Source organism: Lepidochelys kempii, chromosome 2 (assembly GCF_965140265.1).
Source record: "Lepidochelys kempii isolate rLepKem1 chromosome 2, rLepKem1.hap2, whole genome shotgun sequence".
In the NCBI taxonomy this organism is placed as follows: Eukaryota; Metazoa; Chordata; order Testudines; family Cheloniidae; genus Lepidochelys; species Lepidochelys kempii.
In genome coordinates this window covers 225048919-225075186 of record NC_133257.1, presented here as the reverse complement: position 1 = coordinate 225075186, position 26268 = coordinate 225048919, and the positions used below count along the sequence as shown (strand labels likewise).

Sequence of the window (26268 nt, the reverse complement as noted above, 5' to 3'; positions counted from 1 at the left end):
TTATTTTTCTTTTTTCACTCATTCCTTTAGCATACACCAGTTAATCCTTTTACTTTCTTAACCAATACCCATCTTCCAGGGGGTCCTGCCCCTAAAATCCTCTGTATAACCCTCTCAAAATCTTCTCCGTAAAGGAAAAGAGCAACTTAATCAGTCTAATCCAATTTTTTTGAAAGAGGTGTATGATTACAGTTGACTGGAAACTTAGCTAAGTTTAGAATACTTGGGCTGCTTACCTGGTTTGTTCCATTTTTATTAATTTTTATTTTTATAAAAGGAGAAGAGAACTGATTTACTTTTCTGTATATCTGTACAATGTGAATACATTTTCTCCTTGTGCACCAACTGACTGTATTTTCATTAGAGAGACAATGTGGATGAGGTAATATCTTTTATTGGACCAACTTCTGTTGGTAGAAGAGAGACAAGCTTTTGAGCCACACACAGCTCTTCTTTAGCTCTGGGATAGATACTCCGAGCATCACGGCTAAATGCAAAGGGGAGCAGATTGTTTCGCATAAGTAGAGCCCTGCAAATCCATGTATATCCGCTTATATCCATGGATATCTGCATCGATGGAGACGGATGATGTTGTATTATTTACCATCTTTGTGAATCGGATGCAGATCCAAATTTTTGTATCTGCACAGGCAGTGCTTAATTTGTGCTGGGGCTTGCCAGGGCTGAGCCCCAGCATCTCTCGACATAGCAGGTCATAGCCCTGGCACCGACTTACTCCTTTGAGTCTGTCAGCTCCCGCATGCAAGGAGGCTGCAGCTCCAGCTGTTACTTCCTGGCATGGGGAGGCTGTGGCTCCAGCTGCAGTGTTTAATTTGCGCCAGGCCTTGCCAAGGCTGAGCCCCGGCACCTCTTTCATTAAAAATTAAGCACTGCGGGCAGGGCTCTAACTGTGAGTTAGGGTGCGGGTGCTGGTGTGGATGCAGATGCTTATAAAAGGTGGAGTGCAGATCGCGGGTCACATACAAGTTAATTATCATGGAAGCACATCGGATGCGGATCCACATTTTTGTATCGATGCAGGGTTCTAAGCATAAGTAGTTAGGACATATTCTGAGGGACCATTCAAGGTGCAGTGGCCCGTTAACAGTCTAAGGGCAAAAAGAGGGTGTTAGTGGGTTACAGATTGTTGTAATAAGCCATAAATCCAGTGTCTGTGTTCAGTCCATGAGTTATGACTGTAAGCTCCCAGGCTTGTCTTTTGAAAATGTTGTGCAGGTTTCCTTAGAGGATGAGGACTCTACTGGAGATTGTATAAAGAACTTAAATGAGACATTTCACATTTTACAGAAAGCCACTTTATCCAGTTGATGTCTAGGAAAACATCTGCAACTATAACAAAAGGTTTTGAAGAAAGTAGCAAGACACATAGTATGTCTGATCTATCAATCCTCATATCCTTTAAGAGTCTGGATCTTCATTCAGCCAAACTATCTTATCCTCACCATTACAAATTATTTATGAAAATCGGGAAGGGTGAGGGATTGAATGTCTTGCCACTTTCTTCAAAATCTGTTGTCATAGTTGCAGATATTTTCTTAGACATCAACTAGGTAAAGTAGCTTTCTGTAAAATGTGAAATGTCCCATTTAAGTTCTTTATACAATCTCCACTATGTCAGTTTTGTCATACTGCTGATGAAAAGAAATATCTCTCCTCATTGCAGAATTTATTTTCTGATCTTGTACTCTCCATAAGTACATGAAGGTTATAGTGAAAAAATAATTCATCTCCTTTCATTATGAGACAGCAGAAATAGAAAAAAAAAACAAGCGGGGGAAATCACTCAGTGAGATTAATAGGAGATAAATGTAGAACTAATAAAGTAATAACTTATCATATGGTTTGTAGTCATCCTGGGGAATTCAGGCAATGGGAGGTTATAGCTTCAAATACTATAGATAGTTGTATTTCCAATAATATATCTCACTTTATAATAGCATATTTAAAAATATGAATTTTATTTGCTAACTGTGTTGCTTTTTTACCTTTTAAATGTATTTATTTCCATGTAAAATTTATTTATTCATATTATTGATGGGTAGCAACTAGTTTTCTTCTACAGTTGTAGACGCTGCTATGTATGAACTTCTAAAGGTTGTTTTTATTTTTTTCAGGTTATTGTGTCAATGAGCGTAGCATTTGCCCAACAGACTGAACTGGCAAGAATGGCTAGACAAGAGGAAGAATCAGCACTATTGGTAGCACAAACAAAAATTGTTCATAAAAAGGAAGAATGTTTTGAAAGTAGGAAGAAGTGCACTGAAGATGAGCTAGACAACCATCTTATTAAGGAGAAGAAAGCAGACATTAAACATGCAGAAGAATTTAAACCACTTAGCAAGGAGCTGAGTGAAGAGTCCAGTGAGATTTCTTCTCTTGAAGAACAACTTGAATCAAGGGTTAAGCCTGGTTACATACTAGAACTGAGCAAGAATGAAATGAGGTTTCCAGTAAAAGTAGTGAAGGAAATATCAGTAAGTATATAAACATCCACCTGAGAAAATCTTTTGCTTTTCCCCCCCAGTACTACTAGGTAATTTAGGCCTAAAGTAATGGGGTTTTAAAAAATTGTAAATGGAAAAGAGTTAATTTTAACAGAAATGTTATGATTTATTTTAATGCTATGAAAATTAATATTTTATTTAGCAACTTGTGTGCTGTGTTTTAACCTAAATATTGTAGCATTACACTAATGTATGAGAACTGGAAAATAAAACTGAATATACTGAAAATGACTAATCCATTTTCATGATCAAAGCTTGTGAAATTCAAAAAAGTAAGAATGGCATAAACAGTGAAAAACTAGCTTGATTTTTAAAAATTATTTTAATATCAATAAATACACCTTACTAGTGACACATGAAACCTATATAAAGGGGATAAAATTGTGTAAATGTATTATTTTAACCCACCCATGTCCCTCTTGATATATAGGGGACATCATCTGAAAGGATAAAAGTGATAGCTAAAACATATTATTTTTAATAATCTCTGGGGGAGGAGAGGTATGTACAGAGCCCGCCATTCAATCCTAATAGCCAGGCATTTGGCAATTTACAAAGTGAAGATGGGGAAATTTTTACCCTATTGTGTTTACAGGGCTACTGCAGCTCAATGACAAAGATAGGTTATTCAACTCACTCCATTCTGAACAAGATAAGATTGTAAGATCCACAAAGTTGAGGGTCCTCTGCCCCATGTTATGCTCACTCATTGTGTGCTGCCACATATGGATCGTCTGCAGAGTGGAGCTACGCACAGTGTAGGAGGGTGCATATCTTTTACAGTCCCCTCAGACTGTGTCCCTTCACCAGCTTAAATAGCAAAATTATCCTGTTGTACTTCTTTTTGGAATCATGGAGACAGAGACAGTATATGTCCTGGAGAAAACTGAAATAAATATGTGGAAAAACGGATACCTGGAAAATGTTCATAGCAAAAGGTTAAGCTATGTCTGTAACAGAAATCTCAGCCAGCTTCCCTGTACACAATCCACTTTTAAGTAACTAAGCATGGAAATTGGTGTTAAAAGTTTCGTTTTTCCAATTTTTTATAATATTTCCATGGGTTTAGATTTAATCAAAATTGTATGTTCTTCTTCCTAGGGTGGAAACTATTGATATTTGTACAGCTGGGAGCTCATTAGGTTCAGTTTTAGGGGACGGTCAGCACCACTGATTAGTGAGAAAGCTTGATAATTAAGAATTGGCTGGAGTTATTTCCACCTCCTTTTTTTACAACAGAGATTACAATGTCAAGATAGTGAGTCCTCTGAATACTATATATCAGGGAATAAGAGACAGGAAAAAAATAAATGTGTCTGACAACAATTCTCTAGTTGTAAAGCATTATATAGGTGGAATTATAATTAATCTAAATTTTGTATTTCAAATAAGTAACCCTTCCACCTACAGAAAGGAACCAGTGAAACTTAGCTAGCCTAGTCTTCATTAAAATCTGATAGCACTGTATATAAATTTTGAGTGGTAGGATTCTCATATATTCATTCATAACTGGATTGAGATTTAATAATTTTTTATAGAGTAGTGAATTTGTTCTTTGGAAACTGTGTTTTGAGATTTGAAATCTCAGTTTCTATACAATGTTTAAAGTTCTAAACAAATTTATATTCTGTATTCTACTTGTAAAGATAAGTATTTGCAGAAAAGAGCTTCTGAAATTCATATTTTTACAAAGATCGTGTCCTAAAGAGCATAAAGTTGGAATTGTAAAATGCTCACTCTTCCATATAATTTTAAATAACATGAAATGTGCATGATCAACTCTTGTTATGAGTGCACGGTGCAAGCATTATCTATATTCTAATGTCTGTTGTTGTCACTTGAACATAGAATGTACATTTTCAAATACTAATTTATCACTATAAACAACAGTGTACAATAGGAGAACTCAGCCAAACAAATACTTTATACGCTATCCTGAAGACTTAAAAGTTAGAGCTGTGTGAATAACTGATGTTTTGGTTTGCTAGCAGTTCCAGAAAATTGGGAAAAATATTGTTTCAGGTCAACCCAAAACCTAAATTTATTAGAATTTTCAATGAATAGAAAAATGAGAAAAAAATTGTTTTGGGTCAAACAAAATGTGTTCAAAATGAAGGATTTGGTTTTAATAGATCTGGCATCTATGACTGTATTTTTTAATAAAAGCAAAGAAAATGAAGGGCTGTATTTACAAGGGGACATATGCACCACCCAGAAAATGGAGGAGGAGGCTCCCAATAACTCGGAGGCAAGGGCACTCATGTAGGAGATACAAGTTCAAATCACTGCTTTTGAGCAGGGACTTCAAACCCAGGTCTCTCTTATTCCTGGTGAGTGCCCTAACCACTAGGCTATTAGCTATTCTGTAATGGGTCTCTCTTAGTCTCTTCTGTTGAAGTTGTTGCACTTTGTGTACAATTCTTAAACATTCATTGGAGCAGAGAGTGGTAATGACTCTATAGCCTCGTTGCTCGGGCACTCACCTGGGAGTGGGAACTTCTGGGTTCCAGTCCTTGCTCCAGTGAAATTAATTATTTATACAAAGTGGAACAGCTTCAGCTGGAGAGACTGAGAGAGACCCAGCTCAGAATACCCAATATCATTGTTGTTAAGGCACTCACCTGGGATATGTGAGACCTGGGTTCAAGTCCCTAATCATGGGGCTCTTGGATATAAGGAGGGAGGGCACCTCCTCCTAATTTTTTTTGCACTCATGCAATTAACTGAAATGGACATGAATTTGCAAAATGTTTTGGTTGAAACAAAAATGCATTTTTCATTGGAAAAAATTTAATTGGAAAAGTCAACAAATTTCACCCATCTCTATTCAAGGTATAAGAGCACAGGCAGTTTTGTTGCTTGACAAAACAGAAGACTACAATACAAAAACAGAGGAATGTGTAGTTGCAATGGGCACATTTCAGATATAAACAAAAACTGTAACTGGAGTACCTCATGCAAGTAGTAGGCCATATGGATATTTTTGAATGTAGAATATGAGGAGGCTTTTGAAAATATGAATTGGGATCTATCCCAGGTATGGAAAAGTGTATGAGAAAGCAGTTAGTCAGAAGTGAGTCACACACACAAAGGAAACAGCTAGGAGCGATGCTTTTGGAGAACAAAAGAAGCAGTAGAGAGGAGAAGAGGAGAGTAATAGGTAGGAGTTGACTTGTGAAGTGCTTTGAAACTGAAGAAGAGAAACATTAATTTTATTCAGAAGAAAAAGGGAAGAGAAAAGTACAGAGAAATAAAGAAGAGTATATGAGATGTGGTCCAAGGAAGGTGATTCAGTGGTTGCATTTTCGATAGATTTGAGACGAGGAAGATAAAAGTGCAAAGCCTGAGTGCAGGAGGTTGCAATGAGGAAAGTTGGAGATAAGGGCAGGGATATTAATGTTACTTGGATAGAACTTTGTATATGAAATCCCTGCTCTCTCTCACCAACCCCAAAATATTAAACAGAGCTTAATATTTTTCTTTGTTTTGGAACATTACATCATTACATCTGTGTACTGTCTCTTAGTTGGGAGTATGTGATTCTTTAGCATTTATCCTTCCAAGAAGCAGGCAACAAGTTGATTTCTTGGATGATAGATGTTTTGATTTGTGCAAATCTTTTTGAAAAATTGTTTAACCATTTCATATATGTACCTGCATATAAAATGCTAATAACAATTCAAATATTACAGCCCTATCATGAGATGGCAACATCCAGTACAGAAACCTCAAGTCAGCTGTTGCTATATGAAGAGCGTTTGGAAGACATGCGGCAGGAACTTGTACGACAATATCAGGAACATCAGCAGGCAACAGAACTATTGAGACAGGGGCATATGCAGCAAATGGAATGGCAAAAAGAAAATCAAGAACAACTCCTAGCAGAGCTTGATAGACTTAAAGTTCAATTAGCTGAGGTAATGTAGGGTCTGGGGCAATGGCAGGGCAGAAGAGTGGACTGACAGCTGATCTTGCCTTTTTAAAAAAAAGAAAAAAAGAGTTCTCACCACAATCAGCCCTAAACTGTCATGGACTAGTCTTGGTTGGAGCCTCAAGCAGTTCAACCATCTTATTGTTGCTGGGAAGACATTTAGCAGCCTGATCTCCTACCACTGTCTGTACAGTGAAGCCTACCAAGTCAAGGGCATGAGGTTTCTGGGGCCAGCTTCCATTAACTTCCCTCTGTGTAAGTCTGGTCCCAGAGGGTTATCATTAATTGACCCACCCAGTGATTGTTGTCAGTGGAGTAGTAATCCATTGCTTCTTTTAGTGCCCTGTCCTCACTGCTATCGTTGGCACAGTGTTCCCAGGAATGACTGTTCACAGTCCAAACTTGGATCATGTATGGAGTGGGGCATTCCAAGAGTGGCCTGCACTGAGCCAACTCTGTTACTGCCTCTAATGCCATATTTCTTCCCTCATGCTCCCTTTTATCTCAAGCCAGATGCCCTGTCTTGTGGTGTAAAAAGCTGGTTCACATTGCTCTTCCACTGCATTATATGCTGCTTCCACCTGGGTCTCAGATAAAATGAGAAGAGTACCAATTATAGGAGACTCTGTGATCTGCCTGATTGGATCTGGTGTTGTGGAAGCTGCAAGGAGCTTCCATGCACTGGTGGGAGAAGGGTTAATATTCCCTCGGGAAGAAAGAAACCATTATGAGCAAGAGTGTACTCTCTCTGTTCTGCTTCCCAGCAGCCAAAAGATGTCCTCCTTCATTCCATTGGACTGTAAGGAGCTTGGCTTTGTAAAGTACAAATTATTTAAGTGGGAGAGGCAAGGATGTATGTTTACTATATTTTTTGCATTTCTAAAGTATAGCCACCCTAGAATCCAGTGTCCCAAACCCATACAATCTCCATAAAAAGGTATGTTAAAGGAACTCCTCTTAATTATCGGGGTCTCAGAAATTAGATTTTGTCTCTTACCAGACTAAGGACAAAACTCAAAACAATCCGTCCAATCGTACATTCACAGACTCACATATTACATTGACAGTGCATGTATATGTATTTGATGCGTTATCTGAACAATGTAACATTACAAAAATATACGAGAAAATAGTGAGAGGAAAACCCTAAAGTTCTTCAGTTATGTTCCACTATACTTGGAAGGTTCCACCTGATGCCTTATGCTCCTCCCATACTAGGTTTTTCCTCTGTCTACCTTCTGTCTGCTTTTGTGGGGGGGAGGGGAGTGTAATAGTGACCTGCTGTTCCCAATCATTGTGGTTGTAGGTGGCTGGTAAGCCTGCTTCTCCTTTCTGCAACTTCAGGGGTGTGGTTGGCAGGCATGCTTATCCTTTAGCCTATTTCTGGACCTCTTTCTATCCATTGTCCTGGAATTGTTCCTCTGGGGTACCGATATCTTCCCCTCCTCTGCACTGCCTCTTCTGTCTCCTTACACTCACATCTATACATTGCGGGAGCTGAAACTTCTAACCCTGGGGGGAGAGAGTACTTGTGTAATTTAGGTCGTTAGCTCCTCTGTTTTAATGTAAAGGATGTTTTTGCCATGAGATCTATGTTAGAATTAATATATAATTATTAAATCAGGAATACTTCTAGCTCCTCTAAATTTGGACCATAGCACTGGAAGGGACCTCCCTGATCATAAAGTCCAGTCTCCAGTAGGCAACCCAGTCACTTAATCCAGTTCATAAATTTGTCAAGCTCTATTTCCGCCTCCTCCCCTAAGTGCACCCCGGCTCTGCTCCTCCTCCTCCCTCCCAGTATCTCGTGCAAGCTGTTCTCCAGTGTGCAGGAGGTGCAGGGAGGGAGGGGGAGGAGTTGAGGGAGGAGTTGATCAACGGGGTCCGCAGACCCCATTTTGAGAAACGCTGAGTTAGGTTGTTTGCCCCCTACTCCTATTGGCAGGCTATTCCAGAGTCTTGCTCCCCTGATTATTAGAAATCTCCTTCCCTGTTTTTACCCTCAGCTGTAATTAGTTTGTTATACTATATTCTTTCACCTTTATGAAGATCTTTTATAAAAAGGACATATTATTTGGATAGTCTTATCTTCCATCCTCAATAATATACTACAGTGTATATATAATATATATATTATGAAGTTAAACTTGTAACTTCCAGTGTAAATATAGTGCTTTAAAAGAAGTACTTAAAGATTTATATGAAAATCTTAGATATACTTAAGCTACCAAAACGGCCAGTTAGCTCTCAGTTTCAGAAAGCTTTAAATTTGCTTTTAACCACTTAACAAAAGGAGCTGTATTTTCCTGGTGCAAAATATGTTGAGTATTGGAAGTGCCAGGAATCACTCATACCAGAAGATTAAAAACCTGCCTAATGTTAATGCTTTCCTTCTATTATTCATAGTATGTCCTTATGAAATTTCATTTTTAGAGTGTCTCAGTGGAGAATGACAACTTGGTTACAGAGAGAGAGAGAATGCTTTTAGAGGACCTAGAATTGTTAAAGCAACATTCTGTACCCGGAAGAGAGAAGTTGCATTGTGAGCTATGCAACAATAGTACGCAAACACAGGTAAATATGGACTTTGGCTACCTTAGGAGCCATGGAATGTAAATGCAGTAGGATTTCTTTTGTCTGCTGCCTTATGGGTTGGTTAAATAATGAGGAGGTGGAGTTTAGCTGCCTATCTTTTTACTTTAGGTAAACTCAAATTTTAATGTTGCTATAGCAACATTCAACAGAGAACCCAGAAACTGTTTATTTAGCATAACAAACTTCATTTTAACAGGCTCTGGCTTCGATCTCATGTTTTTTCCATCTACACATTAATGTGTTTTGCACTTCTTATCTTTCCTGGATGCCTGCAATTTCATGGAAAGGGATAGTTTTATTTCAAACAATATGTAATTTTTGCATAAATATTTTAATTTCGTAATGTAACCATGTATCAGAATACAATGTTGATTCCAACATGACAGGATTTTTGTCTTTTTTGTCTTCTCTACCTTTGCAAATACTTACTCAGAATGAAAATGAAAGCCAGACTGAATCAAAAGAGTACACCTTTGAGGGTGAAGACAGAGGAGGAAAGCCTGAAGAAATATCTTCAGATATTCTTTCAAAAGAAAGGTATTCAGAGCTTGTACTTGTTAAATCCAGACTTTCTTTAATTCAAAGTTTCTGTATTTATAGCTTTGTGAATCATATAATTATCTGATGTATCAGTCATATGCAATAAAAATTTATAATAAGTCAATATAGAATCCAAACCTCGATGCTTTTTGAGTGAAGCTAAATAATTTGTCACTTTCGTACTGTTTTATTTGAACGGCTATATTATAAAATTGGATTTCTTAAAAATGGTCTTGAAAATGATGTTCTGAGGCTATTTACTCCAAGTAGTTGAATCAAGCATTTAAATCATATTCCAATCATTGGAATTTATAAGGCTATTTCTTGGCTTATGCCACACATTCCTTACATACTGCTTGGATTGTGTACTCTACCTGAAACTCAGCCTTTTCTGTGTAGCTATATAATGGCAAATAAGGATTTTTTGATGTTTGCACATTTTCCTATCCATTTCATATACTATATAGGGCAATATATATTTTTACATTGATTTTTGTCAGTGTCCCAGTTATCTTTGAATATTCCTTATCTTGAACTTTTTATGTAAACTTTACAATAAATAAATACAAAGATGCTCACCAGAAACACAATAGCCTATTTTTCAATGTCATTATGTAATTTTAAATATTGCTTATACTACATGGCATAACTTAGACATTTTCAAAAAATATCGTCTGTGTAATTTAACTATTTTTTGTGCACAAATTTTGCTGTTCGTTTTATATTAAGCTACCAATATAATATTCTTACAAAACCTCCATAAATTACATTTATTGTTATAAAGTCAAAGGCTGCATTTTAAACATAAATTCATCTTGAGTTATGTCATTTTCCCCATCTCTAATTTCTGACTTCCAACCCTACCACATTCTCCCAATCTCCTTCCTCAGCCTGCATGTGTAATCGTGGCCACTAAGGTGTTGGCTCCCCATCATAATGAAGCACAGTCATTCTTTGAAAAAGTGAAGTGTATGAAATATAGTTAGTATACTGTACTGATGTAAATAAACTAATGTTTATTTTATAATTATGTAGCCATCGTATATAAATGAACAGACTGATGTGGTCTATATTTTCAAAGTACATGTTTCCAGTGCAAAATAAAATAATTTGTGCTGCTTTATTATCATCATATATTATCATAGCTGGACAATAATATTTATTTTCATGTTGTCCAAGTTGTGCAACTAGCAAATTTCTTTTTCCTCATGTGAGGAACCTCTCAGGCAGTGGCTTTCAATCTGTGGCCCACAGACCCCTGGGGGGCTCCACAAACTAAGTCTAAGTTTTCCAAAGGGGTCTGCACCTCCATTCAAAAATTGTTGTGGTTCCACAAATGAAAACAGTTTGAAAACCACTGCTCTAAGAAACTCAAACTATAACCATGACCTTTAATAACTTTTATAGTTCTGCTTTTTAAAGTGATTATAAAAATACTTTACTTACTTTACTCTGCAGGTCTACTCCTAGGGTAAAATACTGGCCCCAATTAAGTCAATAGCAAAGCTCCCATTGACTTCAGTGCAGTTAGGATTTCATTCACCCCCTTCTGTGTATTCTGAGTCATAGTTGCTTAATTTAATGTCAAAAATAAATGTTGACTGTTTTTAACTCCTAATAGCACTGCTGAGCCAACACAGACATGGATGTGTATGAAGGGAAAGGACCCAGCTTCACTGGTTTTTGAAGGGTTGGTTTTGAAGGGATGGTAGAAAAAAATGTATTTTTACTTGTAAATTAAGAAATGTGTTAAGGAAACCTGTGGTTCTTGACACATGTGATGTCTCAAAATGTCATTTTTAACAGTCATTTTTCAGAGCAGGACTTTACTTTAAAGAAGTTCCCTTTTGGTTGACCTTGTGCTCATGGAACTGCACAGTGCTTAGAATGTTGTTGTTGGGTCCCATACTGTTCATCCAAAAGGACTGTAATCTGCCTGTGTCAGAGTGGGTAGTGGATATGCAAAGTAGCTTCCGTTAATCCTTACTTCGTTGTCAACGAACCATTTGTAGCTGTGGTATATCAGCCTTCTGTTGTACAACTCCACATGGAATAGGATTTTTTTTTTTTAATTGTTTGCATTTGGCCCATCAAGGCGTATTTCAGTGGGGAAGAAAGACAGTTGAGGAGAAGACAAACTTCACTTTTATTAAATGATAACAAATATTTTTTTGTGAAGAGACTGAAGTTTTGTGATTTTTACAGAACTGGTGTGAGGTTACATTTTACTCTGTTTTATAGACGTTGTCAATAACTTTGCACAGAGCTAATACAAATTCTACTTTAATATTACACTACTTTGCAAAGGACAAAAGTTATGGTTTATCTTTTTTGGTAATATTAGCCAAAAGTACTTTGTCTGAAGTACAAATCTCACATCATTGTTGAGCCAATGTGACGTGTAGGCTAGTGAGAAGCAGTAGTTTCAGACACTAGAAGCATCCTAAAGGGTCCATGTACCTAGACACAAATATTCAAGTTGGAGAATTCTGCATTGTTTTCACTAGGCAGACTATCCATGTAGTCTTTACTTGTGTTTTACAGAGCAATAGTGCATCACTGGCCAATCCATATGAAACCTGATAAGGAGGAAGGGCTTAAAATGTGAATGCCTACAAACATGGCACTGCTATCTGTATTTACAAAAAGAATTACTAGGAAGTTTTTCCTCATAATTATAGCTTTTTGTAGTTATTTAATATAACAGTATGTAATATATTTTTAATTGATTGAGTATGGACTAATATAGATGTGCTGATGTAGCATTTATGTGACTTATGTACTTTCCTATCTTAAACCAAAATCCTAGTATCACTGAATCAATAGCAAAACTTTCATAGTCTTCAGTGGGACCTGGTTTTGGCCCCACAAAATAGAATGTGAGGGGAAAAAATGTTTTGATTAGTTTCTATTTCATTTATATGTACAGGCATGCTCTACAGAAGGCTAACAACAGACTCCTGAAGATTCTGTTAGAGGTTGTGAAGACAACTGTAGCTGTAGAAGAAACGATTGGTCTTCATGTCCTTGGATTACTGGATAGACCTGGGAAAGACCCTCCTTCTTCTAAAACTGTTCTATGGGAGGCGGAGGCAGAGCAGTCAGTAAAGCCCTGTGTCCATGTGGGATTTGAAAAAGGTACTGGTTGCATGTTTACTTCTAACTTCATATCATCTAGAAGACATGTAATATGCCAGGTCTTTTTACTTGAAAAGTAAGATTTTTTTTTAACTCATGGTAAGTTAAAGGGCAGGTATATTTAAAAAAGAAACGAACAAAAAAGAAAAGAAGTGTATGATATACATGGCATCTCCATTTGATATCCATCAATCTAATCTATCTAATCAATCCATCAATCTAATCTAATCTAATCGCCTTCTATGATGAGATTACTGATTCTGTGGATGAAGGGAAAGCAGTGGATGTATTGTATCTTGACTTTAGCAAAGCTTTTGACACAGTCTCCCACAGTATTCTTGTCAGCAAGTTAAAGAAGTGCAGGCTGGATGAATGCACTATAAGGTGGGTAGAAAGTTGGCTAGATTGTCGGGCTCAACGGGTAGTGATCAATGGCTCCATGTCTAGTTGGCAGCCGGTGTCAAGTGGAGTGCCCCAGGGGTTGGTCCTGGGGCCGGTTTTGTTCAATATCTTCATAAATGATCTGGAGGATGGTGTGGATTGCACACTCAGCAAATTTGCGGATGATACTAAACTGGGAGGAGTGGTAGATACGCTGGAGGGCAGGGATAGGATACAGAGGGACCTAGACAAATTGGAGGATTGGGCCAAAAGAAATCTGATGAGGTTCAATAAGGATAAGTGCAGGGTCCTGCACTTAGGACGGAAGAACTCAATGCACAGCTACAGACTAGGGACCGAATGGCTAGGCAGCAGTTCTGCGGAAAAGGACCTAGGGGTGACAGTGGACGAGAAGCTGGATATGAGTCAGCAGAGTGCCCTTGTTGCCAAGAAGGCCAATGGCATTTTGGGATGTATAAGTAGGGCATAGCCAGCAGATCGAGGGACGTGATCATCCCCCTCTATTCGACATTGGTGAGGCCTCATCTGGAGTACTGTGTCCAGTTTTGGGCCCTACACTACAAGAAGGATGTGGATAAATTGGAAAGAGTCCAGCGAAGGGCAACAAAAATGATTAGGGGTCTGGAACACATGACTTATGAGGAGAGGCTGAGGGAACTGGGATTGTTTAGTCTGCAGAAGAGAAGAATGAGGGGGGATTTGATAGCTGCTTTCAACTACCTGAGAGGTGGTTCCAGAGAGAATGGTTCTAGACTATTCTCAGTGGTGGAAGAGGACAGGACAAGGAGTAATGGTCTCAAGTTGCAGTAGGGGAGGTTTAGGTTGGATATTAGGAAAAACTTTTTCACTAGGAGGGTGGTGAAACACTGGAATGCGTTGCCTAGGGAGGTGGTGGAATCTCCTTCCATAGAAGTTTTTAAGGTCAGGCTTGACAAAGCCCTGGCTGGGATGATTTAGTTGGGGATGGGTCCTGCTTTTGAGCAGGGGGTTGGACTAGATGACCTCCTGAGGTCCCTTCCAATCCTGATATTCTATGATTCTATATGAATCTTTAGCGCATCTGGCACATAAATATCTTGCGACGCCAGCTATAACAGTACCATGTGAACTCCTGTTCTCACTTTCAGGTGAGGTAATTAAGAAGCAGGCAACATTATCTCCTGCAAATCTAATGAACTTGTTTCTTTTAGTGATTAGCTGCACAAGAAGTAAGACTGAGTGGGCTTGTAGGCTCCAAAGTTTTACATTTTTTTTGTTTTTGAGTGCAGTTATGTAACAAAAAAACTACAATTGTAAGTTGCACTTTCATGATAAAGAGATTGCACTACATTACTTGTATGAGGTGAATTGAAAAATACCATTTCTTCTGTTTATCATTTTACAGTGCAAATGTTTGTAATAAAAAATAATATAAAGTGAGCACTGTGTACCTTGTATTCTGTGTTGTAATTGAAATCAATATATTTAAAAATTTAGAAAAACATCCAAAAATATTTAATACATTTCAATTGGTATTCTGTTGTTTAACAGTGCGATTAATAGCAATTAATTTTTTTAATCATGATTAATTTTTTTGAGTTAATCACGTGAGTTAACTGCAATTAATTGACAGCCCTAAAAATTAGACATAAAAATACAAAAGTGTCACAGCACACTATTACTGAAAACTTGGTGTAAAATATATATATTTTATAAATTATGTAAATAAAAAAATTATTCAAAAAACCCGCCAGCACTGAAGCCCAGAGACAAGCCCCATCGTGAAAGCAAGAAGCACAAGAGACACAAGAGTAGGTCCCCATAGGGGACTGCTCATAAACTCAGCGTTCCCTCCCTATGCCACACCTGGTCAGATGAGACGTTAAATGCAGATCCCATGGGAGTGCCACTGAAGGCCCCCTTGGCTGGGGGGGTAAAGCCAAGCGAAAGCGGAATCCATCATTACCAGCGGTCACCCTTGTACCGAAGGATTCAGACCACCTGGCTGCTAGCATGACACCAACGGTTCTGTCTCGCTTACCGGATAGACCAACTCTTCCAACTTCACTGGGTCCCTCTGGAGTCTCAACCGGGTGCCCCATGGACCCCTGGCCACACTGAGACATTCCTCACAGTGGAGGAGATGATTCTACTATATCCACAATCTCCACTTCTCTCAAGCCCTGCTCTTATCCAGGATACTACCACACTCGAATATGGACCTTTGCTCCTTCTGCAAGAGAAGCCCATCTCTCATGCGCTGCACTGCAGCCCTCAGGCACCAACAGTCTGGCCACCGATGGAACCATCCTCTGACTCCAAGGAGTGCTGGGACATGGCTCTGCCGCCATCCCCACTGCCACACAGGAGCCCAGACATACATCTCAGACCTCCTTATCCTCCTGCTTACGACCTACCCAGGGATGCCTGGTACTCCTTCCTAGGGGCCCGCCCAGACTAGTGGACCCCTCATTCTCACCCTATTGGGGGCCCTGGGACCTGTACAAAAGGCATCCGGAGTCATCCCAAGGGTCCTGCCAGGCTTCCCCTGTACTCCCTCCTGCACTGTCGGTATACAAAAAGGAGGATGTCAAGTCAGTACTGCCGGTCCCAACCGGAGCTCCTCGTCACTGGAGGAGGCAATCATCCCCCTCCTGCTCTCTCTGCCAGATCATCACCAGCAGTATCAAGACCTGCTGAGGAGGGTGGCCACAGACCTGCAAATTCCATTGGAGGAAGTCCAGGACCCAAACACCTCCTCCTGGACATTCTCCAACCACAAGGACCTTCAAGAATGGCACTCCCGATAACCAAGGCCATCCTAGAACCAGCTCAATCGGTGAGGCACACATCAGCCTTTTGCGCCCCCACACCAAAGAGAGCAGAGAGAGCATAGGCGTCTAATCAGTGTGTGCTCCGGGGCTGGAGCACCCACGGGGAAAAATTGGTGGGTGCTCTGCACCCACCAGCAGCCAGGCTCACCACCCCAGCTCACCTCACCTCCGCCTCCTCCCCTGAGCGCACTGCATCCCTGCTTCTCCTCCCAGCACTAACAAGCTGTGGGAGGGAGGGGGGAAGAGGCGGGGCCGGGTCGGGGATTTGGAGAAGGAGTCCAAAAGGGGCAGGGAGGTGGAGTTGGGGCAGGGACTTTGGAGAAGGGGTTGGAATGGGGTCAGGGGCGAGGGGGATTGAGCACCCACTGGTGCCAGGAGAAGTTGCCGCCTGAGAGAGAGAGAGATTTTGTGTCGGCTGACGGGACAATTTTTTTATTTATGCACCCGATTCCCAAAAACGTGGTCATCCAGGCAGCTGCTGATCCCTCCCACCAACTGATTCTTTAAAAGGAAGCAAATGCTGTTGTCCTTAATGGTGCATAGAGTGCATTCCTCCTCAATACCAGGGTAGAGGTGTTTATTCAGCAGACTTCCTCATCCTGAAAAATGACGCTGGACAGCATCCCTTCCTCAATCTCTGACTACTAGATAAGTTTATCAGGAAGACCTAATTTTGAATGCTAACGCTGGCATCGATCATCCCCTACCTCCACCAGGGAGCATGGTTCATGGCTCTCAACATAGAAGATTTTTACTTCCATGTGGACATCCACCTGTCGCATTTCAGGGTGGGGCACCAACACTTCCAATCTTAGGTATTCTCATTCAGCATTGCGACAGCACCACAAGTATTCATGAAGGTCTTTGCGGTGGTAGTGGGCCAGAGGAGGAACCTAGGATACTCCGTATTCCCCTACCTGGATGACTGGCTCCTGATGACACACTTGCAGCTGAAAGCTCTCTCGGCAATCTTCAAAACCTCCTATTATTCCTGGGTATCTGCGTCACCGAAAACATATCTATTTTCACACCCACACAAACAAATACACTTCAGAGGGGCAATACTGGATTTGATTGCTGCACGAGTCTTCCTCCCAGCGGATCATTTCTCTGCTATTAATGCCTTCATTGCTCATCTTTGCTATAGGGTTTGCACCATGGTCCGCCAATGCCTGTCTCTCTCGGGGCATATGGCAGCCTGCACTTATGTGTTTATGTACAAACTGGGTTGTACATAAACATACTAGAACTCAGGGCAGTCCATCTCGTCTGCAAAGCCTTCCTTCCGCTGATATGGTCCCTTCACATTCAGCTTCTGTCTGACAACATCTCTGCTGTTCTAAGTCTGTTCGGCTATGGAACTGGTGCATCAGGAGGCAGGTGACAATATATGCTACATACCTGCTGGGCACCCAGAATTCTCTAGCCAACAGTCAGCAGAACACTACACATAGACCATGAATGGCAACTGCACAATGTAGTCCTCAATGATCTCTTCACCCAGCGAGGAGCCCCTTGTTGGGACCTCTTTGCATGTCAACCGAATCAAAAACGTCCCTGCTATTGCTCCAGGGCAGCTCTAGACAGGGGCCCTGGGGAGATGCTCTCCTCATCTCCTGGACAGGTGACCTCCGCTGTGCCTTTCCCCCCATATCTCTACTGTCTCAGGTTCTTCACAAGATTCTCTGGGACAGGGCCAACATCATCCTCATGGTGCCCTACTAGCCCTGGCAGTTCTGGTTCACTGACCTCCTGAAACCTTTTGCCTGACTAGTCAGGCTCTGGGCATTCCCGGATCTCCTTATGCAAGATCGGAGCAGACTCCGGCATCCCAGCCTGGACTCCCTTCACCTCACAGCCTGGTATTTAGAATGGCATTGAGTATAGTCCATGAGTGCTCCGCCCTGGTTCGACAAATCCTCACCCAAAGCGGGAAAACTTGCTGTCTCACAAAGTGGCAGTGCTTCCTGGAGTGGTCTCGCTGCCATTACCCCTCTCTGGACACGGTGACCATCCCAGTTGTGCTGGACTACCTACTTACCTTCAAAACATCGGGCTTAGCTATCAGCTCTATCCGGGTACACCTGGCGGCACTTACTGCCTTCCTCCCACCAGTGGAGGGCACCTCCATCTTTACACACCCCACAACTGTGTGCTTCATGAAGGGCTTGCTCAGCACCTTTCCACCAGTTGTGAAGCTCCTGTCTCCATGGGATCTTAACCTTTTTTTTTTCTGCCCTCACAAGACTGCCCTTCGAACCCATGGCAACATGCTCCATGACCCTCCCCCCCACCCCCCCATGAAAGGGGCATTCCTGGTTGCTGTCACCTTGGCCAGATGAGTCAGCAAGCTCACTGTCATGATGGCAGACCCTCCCGACATGGTGCTTCACAAGCCAAGATCTCATAAAGGGTACACCCCAAAATCCTTCCCAGTGTGGTGTCCAAATTCCACCTCAATCAATCCATCCACTTGCCTGTGTTCCACCCAAATTTCCCACCAACAGAGCCCTGCACTCTCTTGATGTTCAATGCGCCCTGGCGTTCTACTAACACAGGACTAGACCTTTTCGGAGGTCGCCGAGACTCTACATAACCGTTGCAGAGAGATCAACAGGACAAGCCATATTTTCCCAAAGAATCTGTAAATGGGTCTGAGTGTGCATACCGGAATGCTATGAACACTCCAACCTGGTGTAACAGCTTATTCTACATGAGCGCAAGCCACCTCCTCAGCCTCATTAGCAGATGTACCATGGCAAGACATCTGCAAGGCCATGACGTGGCGCTCTGTCCATATGTTTATGGTGCACTGTAACACACATGGCAGATGCGGACATGGCCGTGGACCACGCTGTATTGCAGATGGCTATGCCACCTCCGCACTGATTACTGGTCATAAGTCACCCACATGTGAAATACACATAGGGACCATCACTCAAAGAAGAAGAGGAAGTTACTCACCTGTAACTTAGAGAGGTGTGTTCTCTATCTGTATTCCCACTACCCGCCCTCCTTCCTGCCCTTTATACCGTGGACCAGGAGTATGAGGAGACTCAATATGCATGTGCAGGTCAACGGACGCTGCTTGGAAATATTTCCGGACTTTGGCGCATTGCATGAATGCGCACCCACATGTGGAATACAATAGGGGCCACACGTCTTGAAGAACCTCCGGTTACAGATGCTCATCTTCCTCTTAGGTACTTATGACCTTCCTTCTTATCCCATGACTGCTTACTTTGCTTAAGAGTCTTTGGTGAGGGACCTTGTCAAAGGCTTTCTGAAAGTCCAGATATGCTGTATCCACTGGATCACCCTTGTCCAAGTTTGTTGACCTCCCTCAGAGAATTCTGTTGGATTGGTGAGGCATGTGTTCTCTTTACAAAAGCCGTGTTGACTCTTCCCCAACATCTCGTGTTCATCTATGTGTCTGATAATTCTGTTCTTTATTATAGTTTCAACTAATTTGCCTGATACTGAAGTTAGGCTTACTGGCCTGTAATTGCAAGGATCGCCTCTGGAGTCTTTTTAAAAAACTGGTGCTAAATTAGCTGTCCTTCAGTCATCTGGTACAGATGCTGATTTAAGTGCTAGGTTTCATACCGTGGTTAGTAGTTCTGTAGTTTCCCATTTGAGTTCCTTCAGAACTCTTAGTTGAATACCATCTGGTTTTGGTGACTTGTTACTGTTTAATTTATCAGTTTGTTCCAAAACCTTTATTGACTCCTCAGTCTGGGACAGTTGCTCAGATTTGTCACCTAAAATGAATGGCGCAGATGTGGGAATGCTTTGCTATTTTCAAAAGAATACATCTGGAGACTTACGCTTTCCCGGGAAATAGTGTTTTTTAAAGTGCATTTCTACACTGAAAAGTGATTTTTTAAAAATGCCATCAATGGTTTCTATATTTACCATCCCACAGTGACTTCCATATTCCAGTTGTTCACTCTGCAGACTTAATCAAAACTCAGAGAGTCAAGCTAGGTTTTTTCCTCTTCAAGTATCCTTACTATTTGTAAAGTTTCTGCAGGCCAAATAATGGGTGACACCTGGGTAATCGCACTGCATTATTGGGGCATGCACAGGTGTAACTAATTAGAATTAAGTATTCTGTTGGTGATGTATTAGGAAAAAATAGAATCCTGCTCACATGCTCTTAGCTCTGTTGGCTCTGCAGGGCCAACAGGAATGAAAAACAGTAAAACCTGATTTTAGGCCTCAGTCTTGCCCAAGCAGAGCTCAATGCAGGATCAAAGCCTTAATCACTAAAATAAACAAATATGACTCTGAATAAACACAAGAAACAGATCTGTTAAATATAAATTAATAAATATAAAAATTGTTGTGTTTCAGAATAAAATAGCACTTTACATTCATTACCACTGCTGAACTCAGGAGATGGGAGATGGCACTTTCCTTTGTTTGACAGCTATCCTTCAGTCAAATTATGCTTCAGAATTGTTTTTTTCTTTAGAAAATGCTTTATTGCATTTGGTTTTTATTTATATATAGCCAAAGATAAACTTCAAAACAGTAGCTACAGAATTGGGGATGGGGTAAAAACTAATGTAACCAAGCTATGGTTTTAAAATCTGAAGTCTGAAATCTTTGTCTTTACCTCATGAATTCCACACCATAATCTTTTGGTCATTGGCATGGATAAAGGAGAACTTACTTAATAAGATGCATCCGATGAAGTGAGCTGTAGCTCACGAAAACTTATGCTCAAATAAAATTGTTAGTCTCTAAGGTGCCACAAATACTCCATTTCTTTTTGTTAATACTAGTAGCATCGGTAAAGAGAGAATGATGATGATAGCATCAGATGCTGAAATGATGAGACTATGTCAGTACTGATTATGAGCAAGCTTTGAAGCTTGAAATTTTTCCATTCATATTCCTGATCAGCCAGAAGTTGCAGAAAAGTGCTGCATATTTATGCAGTTGCTTTGCAGAAAGAACACTTTGTGTTCTAAAGTAACTCACTATGGCCCAGTGCAACAATACTTCTCAGGCAAAACTTCTGTTAACATTCAGGGATTATAGGCTATGACCATTAGGCTGCACTGCAATTATGTAATTTGAGTTTCAAGTTTCATTCCAAATTCATTGACATTAACAAAACTTTAATAAATGTCTTTTACATTGGTACAGCATTGGGAAACTCTACAGTGCTGGATGTCCATCTTAGATAAAGGTCCTTTCTACTCTGAGGATATTAAAGCTCCCGTGTCACTATTTCAGGATACCAAAAGGCCTTTCGGCTTGGGTGCTGAGCAATCCAAATGATATATATTATTGTAAAAATATAGAATAGTTAGTTCCACTTAAGGTCTCATTACAGAGGTTTGGGATCTTAAGATGCTAAGAAAAATCTTTATTTCCCCAAACCTACCCTAAAAGTTGTTGTATATGGGTAATAAGCTTGATTATGTTGAAATAAATGCGAATGACATGAAATTAAAAGTGTGATCATTTACCATTCCCTGAATGGTATAGTTTAGTCATAAAAATGTATAATATATCAACTACATTGTTAAACAAGTTGCAACTCATTTAAAAAAAAATTAAAACTAGAACCTTGCACTTCTTGCTGTATTCCCCCCAAAACAGCTGTTGTAGGAGTTGGTTTTTCAGAGGGCCCAACCATTCTTGTGACAATTTGAAGGAGGGAGAGCAATAAATAAGAGGGAAGAATAAGTATAAAGAGATTGGATCAAACCTATGTACTAAATACAATTTTTTTTAAAAACAAGCAAATTCTGAAGAGGCTGCTGTAGTTCCATTTTGAAGTTCTGTTAACTACACAAACTGTTCCAGCTTTGCGGTCATGATTCTTCTGCAGGCTAAATTATTATTTAGTCTGCAGAAGAGAAGAATGAGGGAGGATTTGATAGCTGCTTTCAGCTACCTGAAAGGGAGTTCCAAAGAGGATGGATCTAGGCTAGGGATTGGCAACCTTTGGCACACGGCCCGCCAGGGTAAGCCCCGTGGCTAGCCGGACCAGTTTGTTTCCTGCTGCGTCTGCAGGTTCGAATGATTGCAGTTCCCGCTGGCTGTGGTTCGCCGCTCCAGGCCAATGGGGAGCGGCAATCGGCCGAACCTGCAGGCGCAGTAGGTAAACAAACCGGCCCAGCCCGCCAGGGGGCTTCCCCGGGCAGGCCGCATGCCAAAGGTTGCCGATCCCTGATCTAGGCTGTTCCCAGTGGTAGCAGATGAGAGAACACGGAGTAATGGTCTCAAGTTGCAGTGGGGGAGGTTTAGGTTGGATATTAGGGAAACCTTTTTCACTAGGAGGGTGGTGAAGTGCTGGAATGGGTTACCTAGGGAGGTGGTAGAATCTCCTTCCTTAGAGGTTTTTAAGGTCAGGCTTGACAAAGCCCTGGCTGGGATAATCTAGGTGGGGATTGGCCCTGCTTTGAGCAGGGGGTTCGACTAGATGACCTCCTGAGGTCCCTTCCTACCCTGATATTCTATGATTCTTGATATCATCAGAACCCTTAAATGGAATAACAACTCAATACTGTAATTTACAGATCCATCTTACTTGTTTCATATTTAATTGCTGAACAAGTGTAGATTAATTGATACCATTACTTCCCCCTCCTCCCCCCCCAAAAAAAGTCTTTTCCATCTGTCTCCAAAGCAGTTTCATGGGGAAATTACTTCACCTTCTGTAACTAAAAAACAGGAATGACATTTGGTGTGTCATGCACAGAATTATGCATTGCTAATGCCTTATGATATATTGAGTAATTACTGTTGACTGTCAGATATTATGAATTGGAGAACAAACCTGTTCAGTCTATGAAATTTAAACCTTGGGTAAAAAGTATTTGAAAAAAAAATGGCAGAAAGATATTTTAAAGATTATATTATTTTGATAAAACAAACTTTTCTATTATAAGGAAACATTTTTGCCAATTCAGAATCTAATAAATCTAATAATCAGATAGTGCTTCAAAATTCTATAGTAACATAATGAAATAATCTACTGCTATGAGACATTAATGTATTGTTATCGCACTCACCCTACTGTTGTTGAAAATTTCACCTGTTGCCTAAAAGGTTTGAAAGCAGCCAATATGTGCACATTTATCTCTTGCTTTACTGAATCCCTACATTCTAAATATTCAAAATCCAGTGCTTTCTGATTACTTGTATCAGGCTAAAAAAGCCTTGGGCAAATCTGTGTCTGCTGCTGCTTTTCAGACAAAAAGGATATTTCATATGAAACTGAAATCAGACATCAGGAATATTAAGGACTAGAAAAAGACCATATTGTCCATCAATACAGACCCTACCTGTTCATCTGCAACATTTGTCATTGGTTCATATATCCCTTTAACCAATTTACAGTTCATTAATAATATTGCTGACTATCAGTGTGTTCAATATTCCAGTCACCTTCATTCCAAGAAATTTTGTATTAATTGCTTACATTATTATGCTCAACTAATTTTGTTTTTGTATTTTAATTAGTAATTTTCTTGAACAATTGGGCTAATTCACAATGCCACACTTAGCTACTGATGACAGAAGGATTATCTGTTTCTTTCCCTGGTACTCCATATTAAGGGCCAGTCCTGCAAATCATTATTATGGTCTACTCGCAGTAGTAAAAATTACTGTCAGTGATAACGGTTTGAAAGATCAGGCTCTTAGAGCCCAAAGCAGTACTACCAGGCTTTTCAAAATATTATTCTCTGTTAATAACTCCTCTCTCTCTCTCTCTCTGCTTGTTCTCTAATTAACTTACACTGTACCTTGCGTATATATTTTTCTATGTACAACAGTTTCTCTGTATGTCTTTGTGGTGTCCTGCTTTGAAGGTATAAATATTTTATAATTAGTTTATACCTTGTCTCTGTAATCATAATTCATATGTGTAATTTTTTAATTTTAAATGCTGAGTCTGTATATAAAGATTATTGTTGTTATTGCAGAAGAGCCCTCTTCCTTATATCACGGTACTGATTTGGGAGATGATGCTACTATCAGGTGGGCAGGAGTAACAGATGAAGAACTTCAGCTGACTCAGCATCTCACAGGGAGTAGCTTTGCTGGAGAAGAGATAGACCCTGACAATGAAGAATTAGTTCTAAATATTAGTTCTCGACTGCAGGCAGCTGTTGAAAAACTTCTGGAAGCCATCAATGAAACCAGCAATCAGGTAGGGTTACCTAACTGTAATATGCTTTCAGTTTGCAGTGGTACTCCTTTTTTTCTTTTGTTTTTCATTAATGTAGTATTTGTATAGATGCAGACTCTATATCAGAGGAGGACAAACTATGGCCCGTATCGTCCTGCCCGGCCCTTGAGCTCCCGACCGGGAAGGCTAGCCCCTGGCCCCTCCCCTGCTGTCTCCCCTCCCCATGCTGCCAACGCTCTGGGCAGCGAGGCTGCGAGCTCCTGCTGGGCAGCAGGGCTGGCTCCGGCCGGGCCACGCAGCTGCCTGTCTTGCTGCTCTGAGTGGCATGGTAAGGAGAAAGGGAGCGGGGGTGGAGGGGTGGGGTTAGATAAGGGCAAGGGGTCCTGGGGTGCAGTCAGGGGACAGGGGCAGTTGGATAGGGTGGAGGTTCCGGGGGGGGAGGTGGTCAGGGGATGGAGAACGGTGGGGGGTTGGGTAGGTGTGGGAGTCCCGGGGGGCTTGTCAGGAGGCAGGGATGTGGATAGGGGTCGGGGAAGTCAGGGGACAGGAAGGGGGGGTTGGATAGGGGGTGGGGTCCTGGGGAGGCAGTTAGGGGTGGGGAGTCCCAGGAGGGGGTGGTCAGGGGACAAGGAGCAGGGGGGTTGGATGTATCGGGAGTTCTGAGGGGGGGGCAGTCTGGGGGTGGGAAGAGGGAGGGGGCAATAGGGGGTGGGGGCCAGGCCGTTTGGGGAGGCACAGCCTTCCCTCCCCAGCCCTCTATACAGTTTTGGAACCCCGATGTGGCCCTCAGGCCGAAAAGTTGGCACACCCCTGCTTTATATTCATAAGAAAAGAAGAATATTTCTGTATTTTCCTTAGAGCTCTGATCCCGCAAGCAGTTGTGCATGGGATAACTTTACATATGAGAATAGTCCCTTTGAGCTGAATAAGACTACTCATATGGGTAAAGTTACTCACGTGTATACATGTTTACAGCATTAAGGCCTTGGTTTGCATTATGTTTTTGTGGAAGGGCTTCAGGCATGCACAGCTTTCCCTTTGCATAGCTTTTAAGTTTACTCTAGCTGAGGTTCTGGCACAAAGCCTTTAATAGTGATGTGTTTCAGTGAGCTCCCAGCATAAACAGAGGTTTACAATACGTAGATGTTGGAGGTGGAGACTTTTGCTCTGTGTATTATTTTTGCATATGTACTTTTGTAATACAATAGGAAAACTAGGTAAATGGAATTTTAAAAAATGCTCTGTTGTGTTAAATATCTAATTTAATGACTCTTTTACATCCATGTTTAGAAATGCATTATATTAGCCCAGGTGAATTAGTAGGCATGGGGGGCGGTGCAAATGTTTTTCTTCACTTTCCACATGGATAGGCCACAAGAAACCATGCTTGACGTATAGTTTGTCCAGTCTGACATGAAAAATGCTATTGTCCATATTTTTTCAGCAGTCATTTTAGTTATAAACTGGGCTTGGGATGCACATAGGACAGTTGCTTTGATGCAGTGGACCATGATGGATGTGAAATAGTTGGGTACATGCAGTATGTATGGTAAATGATCCACAGAGTAGGAAGGATTTGAGTGATAGGTTAATGACTTTGAAAAAAATTTGTCTATGTGTTGGGCTAAAAATTCATCTTTTAAAAGATGTTGAATATTGATTGACACAGTAGAACTTGAGAGCCATTATAATTTAACAAGTTAATGGTATTTTCCCCATATTAATATACATATCTGAATACATAAATGTGTACTTATCTTAGAGACTAGAGCAATTCTTAGTTCTTGTCTTAGGTAAATATACATTCATAATCTTTTAAAGACTTTTCTTTCTTAAAAAAGATGCAAAAATAATACATTTAAACTATGTTAAAGTTCAGATGCAAACAGATACAGTAGAACCTCAGAGTTACGGACACGTCGGGAATGGAAGTTGTCCGTAACTCTGAAATGGTCCGTAACTCTGAACAAGAGGTTATGGACTTCAGTCATGGTGGTAGTGGTAGGGGCTTGGGGCTGCAGCCATGAGGATGGGGGTCCAGTGGCGATGGGGGAGTCAGTGCTTCTGACCCTTGGGGCGCCAGGGCTCCGGATGGGGAGCTCAGGACTTCTGCCCCATGGAAGTACCGGGGCTCAGGGCTTTAGACCTGTGGGGAGCGCTGGGGCTTGG

The 26268-nt window shown here is 40.9% G+C and overlaps 1 protein-coding gene across 15 annotated transcripts in view; it reads left to right on the top strand.

Moving 5' to 3' along the window:
* The window catches only part of AKAP9 (A-kinase anchoring protein 9), a 209566-nt gene that overhangs the window by 118193 nt on the left and 65105 nt on the right, over positions 1–26268 (top strand). For all 15 annotated transcript variants that reach the window (XM_073333994.1, XM_073333991.1, XM_073333990.1 and 12 more), the window contains 6 exons: positions 2136–2495; positions 6218–6442; positions 8890–9030; positions 9485–9588; positions 12521–12729; positions 23894–24120. In XM_073333994.1, the coding sequence (XP_073190095.1) occupies positions 2136–2495; positions 6218–6442; positions 8890–9030; positions 9485–9588; positions 12521–12729; positions 23894–24120 (1266 nt within the window). The remainder of the gene's footprint in view (positions 1–2135; positions 2496–6217; positions 6443–8889; positions 9031–9484; positions 9589–12520; positions 12730–23893; positions 24121–26268) is intronic.